Below are 15,888 nucleotides of genomic sequence, written 5' to 3'. Positions count from 1 at the left end.
TCACATATATCAAAGGAATTTGAGTGTGTTGAGAATTGCAGTATATTCCTTGAAATAGTGCAATTTACTTATCAACTGCCACAAAGAACCATGTAACTCGCTGGCATATTTTGTCTTGAATACTGTATAACCTACTTCTCAATCTAAAATACTCAGGGTGGCCTTGACCAAATCAACACATAGGGAGGTTCAATCATTCTAAATCCAGTTCACAATTGACATGAACCATAGGCATAAAATAACAACCCATAAAAAACATTTTTTTAATTATTATTTCAGGAATACAGTTGACTGCTGTGCACAGCACATACGTACAAAAATAAAAGGAAAACCATTTTTAATATATTAGTATTCTTACTTGTCATCATATTTTTTTTCAGAAACAAATGATTGGAGAAGTCTGTTATTTCAAACTAATTTACAATCATTTCAATAAATCGGAACTAAGGCAGAAGGTGAGGTATATGTTAAAAAGAGGAGGGGGATTCAGAAGGAAGCACACTACCCTCAGTGCAGGAATATAAAACAGAGACACACAAACTTAGGCTGCTGACACACAGGGACACACACAGAATCGCTACCACCCTTCCCTTATCCACTACCACCCATAGCACCTTTGCACAAGTTGGAGAGCCTGCAACACACTGTATTGTAAGTTACTGTAGGCTTGAACACCATTTGAGTATCTAACACTCTTTAAGCAGCTTTAATACATTTGGTACAAAGACCTATGGTTAGGCCTAACAGGTGTACACTGAACTAGGTGCCCCTTATGACATGAAAAGCCATTGTGACAGAGACACATTCTCACACTTCCAAATATCTCTATTTCAGTTCACGTATTTGCTTGTTGTCATGATAATTTCCTGTTGCCCATATGGACCAGCAAAAAAAAAAAAGAATGATAAGGATGTTGTAATCCAAACAAATATTATTCACCTTCATGAACATTCACATTGCATGTCTTATTATGATTACATTTTGGGGAGAACGGATGGAAAATAAGATGTCGCACCATCCAAATTCAACGAAACCATGAATCCTGCTACGTTATCATCCCACACAGACACATGCAAGACAGTGGAAAAGCTTGTTTTCATTCATTCCTCAATCACTGATCATCATCCTGAATAGGTGGTGGTGAGGATATGTTTCAGTTCCATTGTGACAATGAAAGTGGGCTTGATCTGGTGCTAGCTGTAGAGATAACTCTACTTGGCAGACTGAGCAACACTTTTAACTTGCATAACTATTACAGTAGCTATATCTCCTGGGAGCACCAATTGTTTTCAAGGCATAGACCCCTTCAGCACCATGGTTCAAGCAACAGCACTACTTGTTATCCATATAAAATCATGTTTTGTCTCATAACGGTCCACATCCAAAACAGCCTTTGTGTTACATATTTTCATTGTCTGCTATCCTCCTTGATGGAAGCAGTGCCTTGCTTGCACATGGAGACAATTTCAGCTTGGTAAATTGATTTGATAGGAACTCTGCTTTCTCTTTGGCTGTGGCAAATACGGAGTATGATGGCTGTTCACGCAGATACTTCCCGTGTTCCATCACAACCAGACACTGCATCAAGCCTCAGCCTGTCTCTTCTTACTACTGTAAGTACTTGTGTTGGAATAAGAATTTAACAGGCGTAAAGTTAAAGGTTGGTAAAAGAGGTCAAAGATGACCTTTCCTATGGATTTTACTCAGATGCACTAAACATACTTATAGCATTGTAATAGCCAAAGAGAAATCTTTAAATCAGATTTTGCCACTCCATTCCCAATAAGTCCATGCTCATTGACGACCAGTCAAAGAGAGATACAGAATCAAACCACTTACACCTAAAAATCACCTTATGTCATTCATGCAAGGTTTTCATCGAGCTACACACCATCCATAAATAAATAAAGGAATAACAGAGCAAATGTAGGTCAAAGTGGCGTCAAAAGGGCAAAGTGATCCGGGTCAACCTGAACACCACGTGCTTAGACACAGTGAAAGAGGTCTATGACTCTGACGTGGACTAAAATGGCTCCAGATGGGAGAGGAAGGATACTTCTGGAATCTCAAGACCGCTGTTGAACAAAGGGTTTTACAGTGTCAACTGGCCAAGGGGGGTCTGCTCAGGTATTTGGGGAGTAGCTTGTCCAACATAATCTGCATCTTCAGTAGGTTAAAACAACAATGGGTGCCACATGCACGGTCCCATATAAGCCCTCTTCTGCATGTCAGTACAGCCCTGTATATTTGTTTCCCTCCACTATGGAAACGTACAGTATTCGAGGAGGAGAGCAAGCAAGCATTGACTTCAAGTATGCTGCATACTGTACAAAGTCCAAACATCACTACTGTAAGCCTTTGGTGAATTGCTTTGAGACATTGCTTCTGTTTTTCTTTCACACAAGATCTTACAACTTCATAACCAGTTTAAACAATGAAAGAGAGAAACAGGTACGTATGAGTACAATCCTTATTATCTAAATATCAGATATTAGATATACTAGCCAGATTGAGTTACCTGAAATATTGTTAGCAAATCTTAGTTGCATGAAATAAGCATCCCTTCTCAAAAAAAATTAATAGGAATATTTACATTATTTCAAATAATGTTGAGTGAACGTGAAAACAAGCACTATTTTTATGCAGCTCGACATTTACTGCAGAAATGGAGATACTGTAAAAGTGCTAAAAAAAAATGTTCAAACCAGCGGATAAGTTAAGGTTTCAACCCTCATCAGTTTAAAAACTAATCAAACTGTTTGATCGATACAGCAGGCTCCCAGTTAGTCCAAGACAAGACACACACACATTTCAATCTGGTCTAAACATCAAACCATCTCACACTTAGCCTCATAAAACCATCTAGCCTCATAAAAGTCAGGATTGTCAAAGTCCCCCTAGGATGGTGGGTCTCCAGTTCTAGCTTCCCACACCAATGGCTGTGAGCTCCTGAGGGGCCTGGCCTATCTGACACAGTCTCAATTACTTAACTGATCTCATTCTGGAAAGAAAATAAACTGAAGATACTTTTGGCCCTCTAGGAATTGGGCTAAAGCCCCCCGGAGCATGAGGGAGTGATGACTTGCATGTCATCCCTATTTCTGACTGAGGGGAGCGTTTCTCGCATGCAAGGGAAGGAGCCGCAAGTAGGAATCAAAGGCAGCCACCACCTCATCACAAAGCAAGAAAACAAATATTTGGTAAGCGCTCTAGTTGCCCTTACTAGACAATGATATAATGTTGACACAGATTATGGAAAATGTAGAGTCCTTGATGGATAATCACAAAAGTTCAAAGTAAACAGGCATTCTTCTCAGTAGAAATATCATGCACACATTATTTAATTTGGGACGTGGCGCTTTGAGGTAATAAAAAGTATCCATTTCACTTCTAGAGGCTGAGCTTAGCTGTCATCCACTGACAGGGCAAGGTCTCCACCATTTATGTATGGCAAGCACCCATATAAAGTGAAGGGGACAGATGAAGCTTCTCCATCCCCTTATATAATACTGATTAAAATAATAAGCAGCAATTAATGGCATTTCCATGAGTTCTAATACAAAGTAAGCTACCGAAATATACATATAAAGACTGAATAAATACTATCATATAATGGTATTTCTTTCTTTTGCAGTCCATTTGTATTGGTGTATACAGTATAATGTTACCTGGACAACAATCCACATGTGCAAATAAGTGAGTTATTGCCAGTTTTGCTCATATTCGGGGGAGGAAGTGTGTGACAGTCATGGCAGTGGTGGCCTTGTTGCCTCTCTTCAGACGGCCATGCTTGCTGAGAGCAATGTAGGAGCCTCTGTAAACGGAAGACTCATAGGCATTGTAGTTGTTTGGCAGCATGCTCTCTCTGAACTTGCACTCATCATGGAAGACTGTCTGAAAATAGCAAAGGAGAAAAGGTCAAAGAAAAAAGTATGGCCAAGTTTAGTTTCACAGTTACCAGTTTGATACAGTTGTACAAGATGCACAGAAAAAATACTCGCCATGCATACATTTCATCCTCATCCAGAATTGGTTCACATGTAAAGTAGGGGAGCCATACACTAACATATTGTAGCAAATTTGGGGTTGATGGAAGAACCTGTAAACCTTTGTCTCTGAAGATTAGCACATCTCTTGCTCCATCCAAAATTCCTAATAAACAAAATTGTTTATCAGACCGTACATGTATGTCCTTGAGGGGATACCTAACCAAAATTACAGCATGCTCTCTTTTTTATTGAAAACTACAATAAAAACTTGGAATCGACTGAGATCATCCTGAAATATCATACTCCCTCAATATAAAAATATAAAAAAAGTACTGTGAATGTTGCTGTTTTGGAGTGGTTTACACATGCTATTGGGAGCATACTAACAGGGGCCTTGCCTACCACTCCCATAGTTTGTGCTTGATGAAGACAATGCTAAGCTGCAGCTAACTGAACAAAAACAAATGTTGGTTTGCTTATTCCCTGGGTGAACTCTCCTTTTAAAACGTCAATGACTGAGTATTACATACAGGTAGCACTGCTGTACAACTTATTTCTCAACCATATGGGTCATTAATTAGCCTATTCACCAATGGGTTATTAGTGCAATAATTAAAGAGATGATCCGGTACTTTTGTATACTTTTTAGCCAGTAGTTCTGAAAGTAGCACTCACAAACCAAAAGTGGTCCCCGAAGATTGCGTACTACGTCACATATGTGCAGATATGTGCACCACGTCATTGCTCTCGCTCTGCTGTGTCCACTGAGCCCTTAGGCCCACCCTGCAACCTCATTGGATAACGCTGGGCAGACCTCTTGCTAGTTGTCACTCAAATGCTTGAGGGGCTGAAGCTCATTGGCTAGAAATCGAAATGCTAGGGGGCTGGCCCACGTGGCAGGAAATGTAGGGAAAATGGCACGACACAGCTTCAAGAAAACAGTCACTTTCAAACTAGGGATTTCGTGGGTGATTGAGGTAAGACAGTAATTCTGCTCATAGATTATGCATGTATGAACTACACATTGACACATCCAGCCCAAAGCGGGAGGTTTAAAAAATACTTTATTAGTTGCCAAAATACTGGAGTACAGTGCCTTGCAAAAGTATTCATCCCCCTTAGCGTTTTTCTAATTTTGTTGCATTACAACCTGTAATTTAAATTGATTTTTATTTGGATTTCATGTTATGGACATACACAAAATAGACCAAATTGGTGAAGTTAAATAAAAATAAATAACTTCTTTCAAAAAATTCAAAAAAATTAATAACAGAAAAGAGGTGCGTGCAAATGTATTCACCCCCTTTACTATGAAGCCCCTAAATTAGATCTGGTGCAACCAATTACCTTCAGAAGTCACATAATTAGTTAAATAAAGTCCACCTGTGTGCAATCTAAGTGTCACATGATCTCAGTATATATACACCTGTTCAGAAAGGCCCCAGAGTCTGCAACACCACTAAGCAAGGGGCACCACCAAGCAAGCGGCACCATGAAGACCAAGGAGCTCTCCAAACAGGTCAGGGACAAAGTTGTGGAGAAGTACAGATCAGGGTTGGGTTATAAAAAAATATCCTAAACTTTGAACATCCCACGGAGCACCATTAAATCCATTATTAAAAATGTTAAAGAATATGGCACCACAACAAACCTGCCAAGAGAGGGCCGTACACCAAAACTCACGGACCAGGCAAGGAGGGCATTAATCAGAGAGGCAACAAAGAGACCAAAGATAACCCTGAAGGAGCTGCAAAGCTCCACAGCGGAGATTGGAGTATCTGTCCTTAGGACCACTTTAAGCCGTACACTCCACAGAGCTGGGCTTTATGGAAGAGTGGCCAGAAAAAAAATAAGCAAACACATTTGGTGTTCGCCGAAAGGCATGTGGGAGACTCCCCAAACATATGGAAGAAGGTACTCTGGTCAGATGAGACTAAAATTGAGCTTTTTGGCCATCAAGGAAAATGCTATGTCTAGCACAAACCCAACACCTCTCATCACCCTGAGAACACCATACCCACAGTGAAGCATGGTGGTGGTGGCAGCATCATGCTGTGGGGATGTTTTTCATCGGCAGGGACTAGGAAACTGAAGGAATGATGGATGGCACTAAATACAGGGAAATTCTTGAGGGAAACCTGTTTCAGTCTTCCAGAGATTTGAGACTGGGACGGAGGTTCACCTTCCAGCAGGACAATGACCCTAAGCATACTGCTAAAGCAACACTTGAGTGGTTTAAGGTCAAAGCCCAGACCTCAATCCAATTGAGAATCTGTGGTATAACTTAAAGATTGCTGTACACCAGCGGAACCCATCCAACTTGAAGGAGCTGGAGCAGTTTTGCCTTGAAGAATGGGCAACAATCCCAGTGGTTAGATGTGCCAAGCTTATAGACACATACCCCAAGAGACTTACAGCTGTAATTGCTGCAAAAGGTGGCTCTACAAAGTATTGACTTTGGGGGGGTGAATAGTTATGCATGGTCAAGTTTTCTGTTTTTTTGTCTTATTTCTTGTTTGTTTCACACAAAAAAATATTTTGCATCTTCAAAGTGGTAGGCATGTTGTGTAAATCAAATGATACAACCCCCCCCAAAAAATCAATTTTAATTCCAGGTTGTAAGGCAACAAAATAGGAAAAATGCCAAGGGGGGTGAATACTTTTGCAAGCCACTGTATGTATTTTAATGTAAACATGTTGTTAATTGCATACACTATGTAACTGTATTCTTTTGGTGATGTTCATTCATGCGCAATTGGAGAGCTGCATGGGCCTTCTTTTGCTCACCTTGCACGTTGTTCATTGTGAATCGTATTTGTCTATCTTAATAAACATTTCACTAACAATATTTTTCAGAGTGTTTATTGGATATACATGATGTGTGAACCTTTTTGACAATTTTCTGCTATTATAAATTGTGAAAAGACAGCATGTGCTGGGAATATCGACAAGACAGGGAGCTGATGACGTCCGTCAGAGATACCCTAATGCAGGGGTCTCCAACCTTTGAAAGCAACTTTTAAAAAATGAAAAATGTCGCAAGCTACTATTTTTTTTCTAGCTTTCAAATAGGCACATTCTACCCTTCTCCCCTGCAACTCTTTCCCGGGTCCTTAGTGTACAGTCATGGTCAAAAGTTTTGAGAATGACACAAATACTAATTTTTACAAAGTCTGCTGCCTCAGTTTTGATGATGGCAATTTGCATATACTCCAGAATGTCATGAAGAGTGATCAAATGAATTGCAATTAATTGCAAAGTCCCTCTTTGCCATGAAAATGAACTTAATCCCAAAAAAACATTTCCACTGCATTTCAGCCCTGCCACAAAAGGACCAGCCGCCATCATGTCAGTGATTCTCTCGTTAACACAGGTGAGAGTGTTTGACGAGGACAAGGCTGGAGATCACTCTGTCATGCTGATTGAGTTAGAATAACAGACTGGAAGCTTTAAAAGGAGGGTGGTGCTTGAAATCATTGTTCTTCCTCTGTTAACCACGTGCCATCATCATTGCTTTGCACAAAAAGGGCTTCACAGGCAAGGATATTGCTGCTAGTAAGATTGCACCTAAATCAACCATTTATCGGATCATCAAGAACTTCAAGGAAAGAGGTTCAATTGTTGTGAAGAAGGCGCCAGGGTCCCCAAGAAAGTCCAGCAAGCGCCAGGACGTCTCCTAAAGTTGATTCAGCTGCTGGATCGGGGCACCACCAGTGCAGATCTTGCTCAGGAATGGCAGCAGGCAGGTGTGAGTGCATCTGCACGCACAGTGAGGCGAAGACTTTTGGAGGATGGCCTGGTGTCAAGAAGGGCAGCAAAGAAGCCACTTCTCTCCAGGAAAAACATCAGTCCTGTGTCATGCCAACAGTAAAGCATCCTGAGACCATTCATGTGTGGGGTTGCTTCTCAGCCAAGGGAGTGGGCTCACTCACAATTTTGCCTAAGAACACAGCCATGAATAAAGAATGGCACCAACATATCCTCCGAGAGCAACTTCTCCCAACCATCCAAGAACAGTTTGGTGACGACCAATGCCTTTTCCAGCATGATGGAGCACCTTGCCATAAGGCAAAAGTGATAACTAAGTGGCTCGGGGAACAAAACATCGACATTTTGGGTCCATGGCCAGGAAACTCCCCAGACCTTAATCCCATTGAGAACTTGTGGTCGATCCTCAAGAGGCGGGTGGACAAACAAAAACCCACAAATTCTGACAAACTCCAAGCATTGATTATGCAAGAATGGGCTGCCATCAGTCAGGATGTGGCCCAGAAGTTAATTGACAGCATGCCAGGGCGGATTGCAGAGGTCTTGAAAAAGAAGGGTTAACACTGCAAATATTGACTCTTTGCATAAACTTAATGTAATTGTCAATAAAAGCCTTTGACACTTATGGAATGCATGTAATTATACTTCAGTATACCATAGTAACATCTGACAAAAATATCTCATAACACTGAAGCAGCGAACTTTGTGAAGACCAATACTTGTGTCATTCTCAAAACTTTTGACCACGACTGTACAAGAGAAAGTAGTGCACTGTTTCTGTCAATATACCTGGAACAATAATGGTTAATAAACAACTCTAAGGGGGGCCCTATACAATCAGTGATTTTTTTTCTCAAATTATGTTTTCTCAGTTTTCTTTTTCCTGGTTTTAGATGTTTTCTGTTTTTAACTCTCAAAATTACAATTGTTCATAGAGAAACAATGACATTGGAACGTTCTGAGTCCATGTCAATGCTTAAATCACATCAGAAGACAATTTTTTGGGGGGTCTGGAAGAAACGAACACATTTTGATATGAGTGTAATTCCCCTTTAATTGCGCATCTAGCAAGTGAGGAATGTGCCATCTAACGTGTGGGTCTAGCATGGTTCTGTACTGCTGCTGCTCATTTAATGGCAAAGTTTGCAAATAACACATACAAATGATATACTTATTCATGATATACTTCTACCAGGTAAGCCTACTTTGCAGTGCAGTTAACATTTAATTTATAAGGTTTTGGGGAAAGTATTTCTGTCAAGCCACAAGACGGTTATCAGGTCAACTGGCTACACCCGGAGTGATATACAAACGCGCGCACCACAGACAGACGGGTAATATTGCTGGAAATTAATTGGCAGGTTTGTGTTAGGTTTGGCCAATAGTGGCTAACCAGGGGTAGGATAATGTCAATGTTGCGTTGATTAGATAGCAGGCCAGCTGGGAGCTTGCGGTGTCTGATCCTTGTGAGAACACGTGAAAATTGCATGTATACTGAACAAAAAATATAAACGCAACATGTAAAGTGTTGGTCCCATGTTTCATGAGCTGAAATAAAAGATCCCAGACATTTTTCATAAGCACAAAAAGCTTATTTCTCTCAAATTTTGTGCACTAATTTGTTTACATCCCAATGAGTGAACGTTACTCCTTTCCCAAGATAATCCATCCACCTGACAGGTGTGGCATATCAAGAAGCTGATTAAACAGCAAGATCATTACACAGGTGCACCTTGTGCTGGGAACAATAAAAGGCCACTCTAAAATGTGCAGTTTTGTCACACAACACAATGCCACAGATGTCTCAAGTTTTGAGGGAGCATGCAATTGGCATGCTGACTGCAGGAATGTCCACCAGAGCTGTTGCCAGAGAACTGAATGTTAATTTCTCTACCATAAGCCACCTCCAACGTCGTTTTAGAAAATGTGGTAGTATGTCCAACCGGTCTCACAACCGCAGACCACATGTAACCACGCCAGCCCTGGACCTCCACATCTGTCTTAAACACCTGTAGGATTGTCTGAGACCAGCCACCCGGACAGCTGATGAAACTGTGGGTTTGCACAACCTAATAATTTCTGCACAAACAGTCAGAAACCATCTCAGGGAAGCTCATCTGCGTGCTCCTCATCCTCACCAGGGTCTTGACCTGACTGCTGTTCGGCTTCATATCCGACTTCAGTGGGCAAATGCTCACCTTCGATGGCCAATGGCATGCTGGAGAAGTGTGCTCTTCACGGATGAATCCCGGTTTCAACTGTACCGGGCAGATGGCAGACGTATGGCGTTGTGTGGGCGAGTGGTTTGCTGATGTCAACGCTGTGAACACAGTGGCCATGGTGGCAGTGAGGTTATGGTATGGGCAGGCATAAGCTACGGACAATGAACACAATTGCATTTTATCAATGGCAATTTGAATGCCAGAGATACCGTGAAGAGATCCTGAGGACATTGTCGTGCCATTCATCTGCCGCCATCACCTCATGTTTCAGCATGATAATGCATGGCCCCATGTAGCAAGGATCTGTACACAATTCCTGGAAGCTGAAAATGTCCCAGTTCTTCCATGGCCTGCATACTCACAAGACATGTCACCCATTGAGTATGTTTGGGATGGTCTGGATCAACGTGTACGACAGCGTGTTCCAGTTCCCAAAAAATATCCAGCAACTTCGCACAGCCATTGAAGAGGAGTGAGACAACATTCCACAGGCCTCAATCTACAGCCTGATCAACTCTATGTGAAGAAGATGTGTTGCGCTGCATGAGGCAAATGGTGGTAACACCAGATATTGAATGGTTTTCTGATCCACGCCCCTACCTTTCTGTGACCAACAGAGGCATATCTGTATTCCCAGTCATGTGAAATCCATAGATTAGGGTCTAATGAATTTATTTAAATTGACTGATTTCCTTATATGAACTGTAACTCAGTAAAAATCTTTGAAATTGTAGCATGTTGCGTTTATATTTTTGTTCAGTGTAGTTTCAGAATTGTTTGGTGAGCTACTCATAGGTGGGCTGCGAGCTACTGGTAGCTCTTGATCGACCTGTTGGAGACTAACTCAAACTCAAAACTATTGGTTCAATGTCCATAGGACGCACTTCACTCAAGCCCCGTTTATACCTGGTTCTAACTTGTGTCCTTTGTCCTGCTCTTGTCCACATTCTGATTTTGCCCACATTTGTAGACAGGTGTAGACAATCAAAAGACACATTGTGATCTGATTGTGATCAGGTCATCCTGCCCATCTCCGGAGGTAGTCAGTGACGCATTGTGTGTGGATATCTTACAAGTATAGACAGATCTGGACAAAGAAACCATTATCATCATTATTCCGCCCTCTAAAATCATTGACAGGTGGCACCATTGCCTGATTACATCAATATGTGTCTTACAATAAATAAATATTAGTTTGAAATAATTTGCATAAATGAAGGGACCAGGAAATCTGGTCACAATGCAGACACAGTGGATGGATAAGACCCATTTTAATACCATGTGTAGACAGATTTCTGGAAATGTGGGCACAATCAGAATGTAGACAAGATCAGGACAAAGGTCCCATATTAGCACCAATTATAAACGGGGCTTCAGTGATAGGCATAGCCTACAAGTGTAACCTAACATGTAAATAATATTAATCTTCAAAGGATGAATTTCATATGGTCCCAAGTCCCGATGACAGGTTCTGGAGTGTCGGGGGTCTTTCCCCCGCACGCAGGGCCATATTACAGAGCGTGACACAATTATGCGTCTGTTAACCTCATCATTATTGCCCAAGGCAAGTCGACCATGAACAGGCCCCTAGCTCATTTACTGCCTACAATTTCATACGAATGCATAATAAGAAAGGGTAAACATATATATATATATATAATGAACCATCGAAAATAACAAAATAGCATTCCACTAGCATATGTCTTATCACATAATTTACGGCACATGTTAAGATCGGCACACCCAATCGCTTTAAATGACATGCAAATAAAACCCGATCAGTCATAATAGCAAATGCCACGCGGAACCATTAAAACAAATATTGCAGGACAATAAATGTAATACTGTGCATACCTACCGTTCCGTATAACCTTCCTCGGCCATTCATTGCGACAAACAGCTCACTTCTCACCCCATACAAGCTAACCACTCCTCGCTCTACAGTTGAGATCTCTAATAGACCTAATTGAACAAAATACCAGATATTAGATATTGGAAAAACACATCCGATCAGATTGGCACAAAATATGGTTCAAAATGGTTGTAGGCTAGGCTATAGCTAGCATGTGCAATACGTCTGTGGGTGTAACCTTGCAGGTTGCTACGCAGGATGCTGAGTCTTTGTTCTATATTCATTCCCACGTCCAATTTTCGATATTTGCAGAGCTTAGGCTATCATGTAATAATTGCCCTTTTGGAAGTGTACGGTGTCGGTGACTGTTCGTTTCTGGGCCGCTGTAGGAGCCAGTGTCTAAATACGTCCATACATTCATGTCATGTTTGAGCTTTGGGAGATATTTAGCACTGGTGGATAGTGTTTTTAATAGATCTGTCTTTGCTCTAGAAGTAATCCAATGCTCCCTTCGCGGCTTATTACACATCATGCAAAATATGGGCTATAGCCGCTGTTAGATGCATAATTATTGACGACCCCTTCATGTGATGTCTATTGCATTACTACATCTGTGGAAGCAACTCACTGTACTGGTTTTCATTATGTACACCATTAATCCTGCCGTCTGGGAGGACCTGGAGGTGAAACCCGATGCCCACGTTGCAGTAGAGCCTCCGGACTCTTTTGATACCTAGCAAATAGTCACTCTCCCAGTTCAGGTCCGATCTCTCCCCCGAGATGCCCAGAATGGAGCGGGAGAAGAGGGTCTCCCATCTTTTCTCCAATAAAGTTGCATTTGTCCTGCTTGGAATAGGATATGATGACGCAATCCCCACTAGGAACCCCAAGAGAACAGTCGCAATCAACGTCCAGTGCGTGCTGGCCTCGTAGGACATACTGATGAGGAGACTTTGCGCAATGGCCTTCCGGTGTACCTTCGGGGCACGTGGTCAGAATTAATGGCCCTAAAAATACCACTCTTCTTGTTTTTCTTCCTTCGGCATGCTGGCAGAGGATTATTTTTGTAACGCAGATCTGAACTCTGGGTATGAAACGAGAGCCCCAGTGCAGAGGAGTAGAAATAGGAGAGTGCACGGCAGATCTTGAGGTGGTGGCGATGATGATTACCATGTTTTGCAGCTCCGCGCCTCTCTCTCTCTCTCTGTAGGCAACGCAGGCCGTGGAGAATAGCACTCACCAAAACCTTGTTTCACCTTGCCAGGCTATCGCATCTCTAGATGACGTCATGCTGACTTCACCGCTGCCCAGTCGAATAATACAAGGGCCGAGGATGGAGAGAGTGAAGTTGCAAGCAAGCAAGAAAAGAGTCGCTGAACTGCAGTGCCTAGTCTGTGGAGAGTTCAACGGAACACTGTCACAGCGCCCGTGAAACCGAGGAAGGGAGAGACCTCATTGGGTGGCGTTAAGCAACTGCGGGACACGATGGACACTTTGGCAGCTCCCAAATTGGGTCGGTGGTCATATGTCTGACAGGTTGCTTCCTTATTTAGAAGGAAGGTGTAAAAAACGGTCCACTTGTCACCGGAGAGCAATGGCACCCTTGCAGGCCACATCATATGCTGCATGTTTATTAACTTTTTCAACCAATTATTATTTTAGCTACAATTAAAGTAGGTTGCATTCATGAGCACTGTGGTGCGTATTTCGGTTACCCCGAAACGTCTCTCATAGCCTATTCCTTCCCCTGGCCTGAAACATAAAAGCATATCATATTTTCTTTGTAACGCCACCATGGAGCATGCCTATACATCAATAGATTATATACATTTGCGCGCTTCCACCGGACCCCTTAATAAATGTCATCCATTTGGTTGGAAATTCCGATGGATGGCGCTATTTCCAAGGTTTTAACTGTGCTTCATGCGCAACCATCATTGACCATAGTTCAAATCATTTTCACAGACTGTACAAAGTTCTTCTTAGTGACATACAACATCTCTGACAAGCATTTTACAATGCAGTACATTTATTTGTATACAAATATATTTGGTGACTGCACAATGATACCCAATCTGGATTTATAATAAAAATGATTTGATTTCTATGAAGGCTGAAAACGCCAAGGACAACACATTTGGAGTATCAGTGAAAACTGAGGACATAATAGCAGATTCATAATCATACAGTCATCGGCAAATAGGCCCAATGTGAAGATCCTTGGCACTTGCTATCATGAAGCACAACTAACTCAAACACTGGGCATTTGGACAAATAAAGGACCACAACACTTGCTAACTTGTTGAAATTCAATGGTTACTTATGTCTAAGAAATATCAACGAAACTTAATATGGGAGGAACTCAAAACAGAGGAATAATGGTTATAATTGATCCAGATGCAACAGTATTGACTACTTCATATTTACAAATAAATAATGATACAGGAGGTGTTTACCATACTTTGCACAGGCATTAGTCATCATCAGGAAATGCACATTCAGCAAAGTTGCTCCCTTAAAACCAGAACTAATACAGGAAATGGTCAGGATGAAAAAAAAGAAAAACAACTTAAAAACAAAACAAAACAATGTTTTTAAATATTATGAGTGTACTATTCTGCATGGTCAACCAGTAAATCATCAACTTTGTGACTTGAGTTCGATTCCTCACAACCTACAGAACTAAAATGAAATGTATTTATTATTTATTTGCAATCCTATAGGGAAATATTGACAGCAGTCGAGATCAATAAGCTATCTGAGAGTAAGCAGCCAACGATGAAAGAGTGGGATGGAAGAATATTCCAATAAATTATAGCGCAGAAGATGTCTTTATGCCACATCTATACAAAATTATAATTTATCATTTTTTCACAGAAATAGCTTTTGCACCTTACACCTTTGACAGATGCAATGAAAATAAGGAAAAATACTTTAATATGTGCTTATGATTTTTAAAGAACAATAAATACATATTTATGTACAAAAAATGCTGACATTTGTAGTAGAGGCACTTGCAAAATTGACTTATTTTTCCAAGCGGTCTGGCAGTATGTCCTTATGTTCTACAGTAAGTCAGATAAGTATTGTCTGTGTGTGGGGGGAATTTCCTCAGTCATCTTTTATTTTTAAAAAAAGTTAACCTGTCTGTCTACTAATTGGTTTTCATTGATTAAGAGTGTCACTAACTGCCAATAAATATTACACTTGAGGCAAAAAAACACATTCTTTTCGACTCTATTCTCAAAATGAGAGTATACAGTGCCTTCGGAAAGTATTCAGAACCCTTGACTTTTTCCACATTTTGTTACGTTACAGCCTTATTCTAAAACTGATTAATATTTTTTTCCCTCATCAATCTACACACAATACCCCATAATGACAAAGCGAAAACAGGTTTTTAGATTTTCTGCAAATGTATTACATTTTTTAAAACGAAATACCTTATTTACATAAGTATTCAGACCCTTTGCTATGAGACTCGAAATTGAGCTCAGGTGCATCCTGTTTCCATTGATCATCCTAAAGATGTTTCTACAACTTGATTGGAGTCCACCTGTGGTAAAATCAATTGATTGGACATGATTTGGAAAGGCACACACCTGTCTATATAAGGTCCCACAGTTGACAGTGCATGTCAGAGCAAAAACCAAGCCATGAGGTCGAAGGAATTGTCTGTAGAGCTCCGAGACAGATGTGTCAAGGCACAGATCTGGGGAAGGGTACCAAAACATTTCTGAAGTTTGGAACTACCAAGACTCTTCCTAGAGCTGGTCGCCCGGCCAAACTGAGCAATCTGGGGAGAAGGGCCTTGGTCAGAACCTGATGGTCACTCAGAGAGCTCCAGAGTTATTCTGTGGAGATGGGAGAACCTTCCAGAAGGACAACCATCTCTGCAGCAATCCACCAATCAGGTCTTTATGGTAGAGTGGCCAGACGGAAGCCATTCCACAGTAAAAGGCACAAGACAGCCCGCTTGGAGTTTGCCAAAAAGGCACCTAAAGACTCTCAGACCATGAGAAACAAGATTCTCTGGTCTGATGAAACCAAGATTGAA

At 41.2% G+C, this 15,888-nt stretch overlaps 1 protein-coding gene across 1 annotated transcript; it reads right to left on the bottom strand.

Moving 5' to 3' along the window:
• Window positions 1–363: 363 nt before the first annotated feature.
• LOC121532315 (fibroblast growth factor 6) lies at window positions 364–15,143 on the bottom strand. The gene is made up of 3 exons (XM_041838183.2): window positions 12,460–15,143; window positions 11,838–11,941; window positions 364–3,894 (listed from the first exon to the last, which is right to left on the bottom strand). Exons 1-3 carry the CDS (start codon window positions 12,767–12,769, stop codon window positions 3,718–3,720), a joined length of 591 nt encoding a protein of 196 aa, XP_041694117.1. The 5' UTR covers window positions 12,770–15,143; the 3' UTR covers window positions 364–3,717.
• Between the last annotated feature and the right edge of the window lie 745 nt (window positions 15,144–15,888).

Source organism: Coregonus clupeaformis, chromosome 19, assembly GCF_020615455.1.
Source record: "Coregonus clupeaformis isolate EN_2021a chromosome 19, ASM2061545v1, whole genome shotgun sequence".
In the NCBI taxonomy this organism is placed as follows: Eukaryota; Metazoa; Chordata; class Actinopteri; order Salmoniformes; family Salmonidae; genus Coregonus; species Coregonus clupeaformis.
The sequence above is the reverse complement of the archived record's forward strand: the minus strand, read 5'-3'. Positions and strand labels throughout refer to the sequence as shown.